At 57.8% G+C, this 5,466-nt stretch overlaps 1 protein-coding gene and 1 long non-coding RNA gene across 2 annotated transcripts in view; both read left to right on the top strand.

The window, feature by feature from the left end:
* Positions 1-4,598, top strand: part of ANO9 (anoctamin 9) — a 21,469-nt gene extending 16,871 nt beyond the window's left edge. Inside the window, exons 16-24 of the mRNA XM_027766686.1 lie at positions 1,791-1,848; positions 1,950-2,047; positions 2,168-2,310; positions 2,423-2,575; positions 3,182-3,329; positions 3,899-4,000; positions 4,075-4,171; positions 4,302-4,414; positions 4,508-4,598. Of these exons, the coding sequence (XP_027622487.1) occupies positions 1,791-1,848; positions 1,950-2,047; positions 2,168-2,310; positions 2,423-2,575; positions 3,182-3,329; positions 3,899-4,000; positions 4,075-4,171; positions 4,302-4,414; positions 4,508-4,598 (1,003 nt within the window). The remainder of the gene's footprint in view (positions 1-1,790; positions 1,849-1,949; positions 2,048-2,167; positions 2,311-2,422; positions 2,576-3,181; positions 3,330-3,898; positions 4,001-4,074; positions 4,172-4,301; positions 4,415-4,507) is intronic.
* A 20-nt stretch (positions 4,599-4,618) lies between these two features.
* Positions 4,619-5,050, top strand: LOC114005311 (uncharacterized). Its single transcript, XR_003547182.1, has 2 exons — positions 4,619-4,691; positions 4,783-5,050. It is a non-coding gene; the product is annotated as an uncharacterized LOC114005311 (long non-coding RNA).
* The last annotated feature ends 416 nt before the right edge of the window (positions 5,051-5,466 follow it).

Consider the following 5,466-nt stretch of genomic DNA (forward strand, 5'->3'; position numbering starts at 1 on the left):
CCAGCCCCCTCTGCTGTGGCAGGTAAAAGTCCCTGACGGGCTAAGATAAAATGTTCCCAGGCGGTAGGGTTAGGCTAGAGGGGGTCTGCCTCTGCCTGCCGCACACACAGCCGCAAACACAGCCCTGAGCTTTCCTGGGGCAGAACAATGTTCTCTAGTCGTCTTGTGTTCTCGGAGTCTTCTCCACAGGGGTCCCATCGATTTCCAGTGAATTTCACTGTAGTTACTTTGTAACTTCTGCTGGTGTTGACGCTAGTATTTTCTTTTCTTTTTTTTAAAATTTTTTTATTATGATTTTGTTTATATTACATTGAATCACATGTAACTTTACAGTGTATTACATTTCTTTTTCCAGAAGGAAAACCATGCATATCAGTCAATACAGAGACATTAAAATCCCCATCATCATCATCCAATAGCTTTTCCTTTTTCCCCCCGATTATTCTTATTATTCCAATTATTTTTGTAAGCATGCCACCACTATTTATCATTTTGCCTGTAAACAGACTTTACCCAACATGAAATACTTCTCAGACCCGTGAGGCTCGTGTTTTCTCACGCCAGGTTCTCCGTGACTTAGTCACATATGGGGAGGGCAGTTCGGCTTGAGGCCAGCCATCTCCCCACTCCAAGGGCCTGGAGGCTGATTTAGCCAGGCAGTCTTTGGTTCATTTATTTCGGTTGTCCACGTATAGTGACTTTTCCTTTGCAAATTTTTACTATTGATATTTTGTATTTCTCTTGCCTATTTGCAAGCAATTCTAGAACTGTGTTAAATAATGGTTGTCATGAACTGTATATAATAGGAATGCTTCCAGATTTCACTGCAGGACACGAGCCTGAACTTTGGTTCAACACATACACACATATACTGAATTATTTTTTTAAAGAATTATTTATTTAATTGTATTTATCATTATTGCTATTATTCAGTTTGATCAGAGAGAGTGAGAAAGCAAGCCACCAGGTCTGGGACTTGAACCGTAGTCTGCCATGTGGGATTCCAGCGCCTTAACCACCTCTCCATCTGCCAGGCTCATAGTTTATATACATTTTTTTTTAAGAATTATTTTTGTTTTGGGGACCAGCAGGTGGAGTGGTTGTTAAAGTGCTCGACACTCCCACATGGCTGACCACGGTTCAAGTCCTGGACCTTGTGTCTTGCTTTCTCACTTTCTCTCTCTCTCTCTTTCCCCTTCCCTCCCTCCCTCTGGTAAAATTAAAACATAAATGAAAGAATACATTAAAAAAAAAAGAAAAAGAATTATTTTTGTTTTATCTTTATTTATTTATTTAATTTGACCAGAGAGGGACAAAGAGTGAGAGAGAGTGAGAGAGAGAGAGAAAGTAAAAGCAAGCCACCATGTCTGGGAGTCGAACCGCTGTCAGCCATGTAGGAGTCCAGCGCCCTTAGCCACCACGCCACCTGCTGGGCCCCATAGTTTATATTTGTTATCATGTTACGGGAAGCAGGTGATTTTGAACACAGAATAACTCCCACAGGGGAGAAGCTGAGGCCACTGCTAACAGACCTGTCTGTTTGACCCTGTGAACTTGTCCATGTGGATGGCTGAGCCTGCCCCTGTGCACGCGTGTGACTGCGTGTAGTGCAGGGTGCGTCTGGTGTGGGCAGCCCACAACCCCTTGTCGGTGCTCGCCTGTGGGAGGCCTGCCCCCTGCTTGCCCCTTGGCTGCCACTCCTCCCACCTCCCCGCCTGTCCTGCCGCTCGGCGCCCTGTCAGAGGCAGGGTGCTGGCTCTCCCTCTCCTGGACCTCGCTTTCTTTCCCAGGATCAACGGTCACCCTGGGAAGTCCACGCGCCTGGCGGGCTTGTGGAAGCTTGAAGAGGTCAGTCTACCTTCAGGCCTGGCCACCCTGTCCTCAAGCCTCCCTCCTCTGTGAGCTCCCGCCTCACACAGCCCCGCCCTGACCTCCATCCCTGCCTGCAGTGTCACCTCAGTGGCTGCATGATGGACCTGTTCGTGCAGATGGCCATCATCATGGGCCTGAAGCAGACGCTCAGCAACTGCGTGGAGTACCTGACGCCGTGAGGGCCCTTCCCGCCCTGCTCCAGCCTCCCGGGGAGCATAGCCGGCAAGGCCCTGTCCCTGCCGCCCCTCTGTCCCCAGCGCCTGCTCCGGCCCCCATGCAGTCCTTGTGCCCCCAGGTGGCTGGCCTACAAATTCCGCTCGATGCCGTGCCTTGGGCACCCCCACTTGTCCCAGGACCCCGTGCTCAGGGACTGGCAGCGCAACTACCGCCTGAACCCGGTCAACACCTTCAGCCTGTTCGACGAGTTCATGGAGATGAGTGCGTGGGGCCGAGGCGGGGCGCAGGGCCCACAGCCTGGAGGGTCGCTGTGCGCAGAGTGGGCGCTGGGGCGGCCGCCGCGGGGCCGAGCTGACACCTGCCCGCCCTGCAGTGATCCAGTACGGCTTCACCACCATCTTCGTGGCCGCCTTCCCGCTGGCGCCGCTGCTCGCGCTCTTCAGCAACGTCGTGGAGATCCGCCTGGATGCCATCAAGATGGTGCAGCTGCGGCGGCGCCTGGTGCCACGCAAGGCCAATGACATCGGTCAGGGCCGACGAGCGGGCGGCTGGGTGGCATCGGCCAGCAGGAGAGGGCAGTGAGGGCTGCTGGGCAGGCTTCACCCTGTGGGCTCTCCAGCCACCCACCAGGTCACCCTGAAATAACCCTTCCGAGCAGATCAAGTGGGCGCAGTCCTGGGGAAGACACCAGGATCCGGCTGAAGGCCTTGCAGCCCCCAAGGGAAAGCCAGGAAGAGAAGCTGGGCCTCAAGGCTTGTGGGTGGAAGGGGCAGGAAATGTTAGCAGGTGGTCTTGGGCACCCAGATGGACAGGTGTCAGGGTATGAACAGAGGGACTGGGGTGCTGGGTGGGGGAGAGGGACAGAGAGGTTACGGAGCACCCAGTTTCAGGCTCAGGTTAAGGGGTCCTACCCGAGGAGGCGGAGCAGGCTGAGTTGAGGCAGAAGATGGAGGACGGGACACCTGAGCGCCTCCAGTCCCTGTGAGGGTGACACAGGGGTAGGGAGGAGAAGCTCTGCCTTTGCGGAGACTTCTTGATGAGTAACTGGGCCCCTGGGCTCTCGGCCATGGGGCGAGCGCAGTGGATCTGGGCTGGAGGGGCCTGACCACCTCACTCCGCTGCTCTGGCCCAGGAACCTGGCTGCAGGTGCTAGAGACCATTGGCGTGCTGGCGGTCATTGCCAACGGCATGGTCATCGCCTTCACTTCGGAGTTCATCCCCCGAGTGGTCTACAAGTACCGCTATGGCCCGTGCGGACGGGAGGCCAACCCTAAAGTCGAGTAAGCCTCTAGCTGTCTGGAAACCCCTGGGATGGAGTGGGCCCTACCATGACCAAGTCCTGGGAGCCCAGATTCACTCCCTGGGACACGGCTGCATGCTAAAATGCCTGGGGCCCTGGGACGGCCCTTACCCTGCCCACACCCACCCACAGACCATGTACTGGAGCCCAGGGAGGACCGGCTGGGACTGGGTCGGGCTTAAGTTCCCATATGCGGCTGTTTTCTGAGCAGGCACTACCCGAACAGCTCCCCTCCCAGAGTTAGACCCTTTGGTGTTCCACTTCTGGCACAGAGGCAGGGCAGAATCGTGTGCAGCAGCTCGGGGCCTCAGGAGGGGCACTGCACCTGCAGGCCAGGGCTCCGGGTGGCCAGCCCCAGGAATGCTCCCCTCAGCCACTGCGGGGACAGCAGTTGGTGTTGTCCCAGAGTCCCCTCGGTCTCCCGCAGTCTCCTGGGCATGGGGGTGTGAATGGAGGAGGTGGTATGGGGTGTGCCTGGGGTTAGCTCCCGGGAAGTACCGTGCGGTCCCCAGGGGCCACACCCTCCCCACACTGCGCTGTCCTTGCCAGCTGCCTCACGGGCTACGTCAACCACAGCCTGTCGGTCTTCCGCACCAAGGACTTCCAGGACCCTGTGGGGATAGCGGGCTCAGAAAACGTGACCGAGTGCAGGTTTGGAACCCTCCCGGCCCCCACGAGTGCCCTCTGAGCTCCGACCCCTGGCCTCAGGCATACCCCCACCTCAGGTACCGAGACTACCGCAACGCCGACGACGACTACAACCACTCCGAGCAGTTCTGGTTCATCCTGGCCATCCGTTTGGTGTTTGTCATCCTCTTTGAGGTGGGCCAGGACTGGGGGTGGGGGTCAGGGGCAGCTCTCCCTCCAGCCCTCCTCCCTGGCCTCAATCCCTGAGATCCCTGCTTCGCCCCGACCTTGCTGGGCTGCTCTTGGCCCTGCTCCCTGTCCCCAGCACGTGGCCCTGTGCATCAAGCTCATTGCTGCCTGGTTCGTGCCGGATGTGCCGCAGACGGTGAAGAACAGGGTTCTGGACGAGAAGTACCAGAGACTCCGAAACAAGTTGCGGTAGGCAGGGCAGAGGCTGGGCTGGGCTGGGGCAGCCTCAGGCCTGGGTTAGGGTCTGGGCCCTGATCCCCACCAACCCCACCCTGTCTCCAGCTGCAAGAGTACGGACCCAGACAGCCACCTTCTCACTGTGTGCTCACGTGGTCTTTTCTTCATGAGAGGCAGACATAGACAGAAAGAGTAAGTGAGCTCTCTCAGCCCTGCCGACCAGGAGCTGAAACCCAGGACCGGCAGCACCGCCTCCCACCCTGCTGTGGCTGTGTGCGCGTGGAGCGGGGTCTGTAGGAGGGCCCAAGCACAGGGGAGGTGCTATGGCCGTGCACGTGTGGGCGTGTGTGCATGCCAGGGCTCATGCGTGCCGCTCACAGGTGCTGTAAGTCCTGCTCCATCCCCGTTAGAGCTCGGCTGGGCATGGTCCTGACTGGGACTCTGGTGACTGTCAGCACCCATAGGACTGAGGGAGGCTTCTCACACAGGAAGTTGACCCATGTCCCCGGGGCCTCCCTCTGACCCCAGGTCCTGCCCCTCCACCATCCTGCAGGGGTGGGGGCGGGGTGCTGAGCCCACCTCTCTGGCTCGCCTGGCCCCACTCAGGCACAGACATTTCTGTAATAAAATCGAACCTATTTGTGTTGATTTCTGCAGGGGATTTCTGTCCTAAGGCCCCGTGGGAAACTGGGGCCCAGAGCGTGGAAGGTCTGGAATGCGGTAGCCTCAGGCCACTTGGCTGTCTAGTTTTCTCTGGGCTTCCCATGGAGGAGACCCTCACTGAGATCTGGGGATGACAAGGGAGGAGGCCAGGTTAGCAGGTGGGGGTCAAGACAGGCTTCCTGGAGGAAGGGGAGGAAGAGCTGGGGGAGGAGGGGCACAACCACAAGGCGCCCTTGGGGATAGTGGACTCCAGCACTTTCCGGACTTTGCGGGGCTGGTTGGGCCGGTTTGGCTTCTGCCCCCAGCCACGTAGCGGCCCGCGGCCAGCCTAGGGCTGAGGGCTGGAGCTCCAGAGCCAGCCTCGGGGTGCAAAGCAGGACACTTGGGTCCGCCCTCGCCCT

The sequence above is a fragment of the Tupaia chinensis genome, unplaced genomic scaffold, assembly GCF_000334495.1.
Source record: "Tupaia chinensis unplaced genomic scaffold, TupChi_1.0 Scaffold143624_1, whole genome shotgun sequence".
NCBI classification, from domain to species: domain Eukaryota; kingdom Metazoa; phylum Chordata; class Mammalia; order Scandentia; family Tupaiidae; genus Tupaia; species Tupaia belangeri.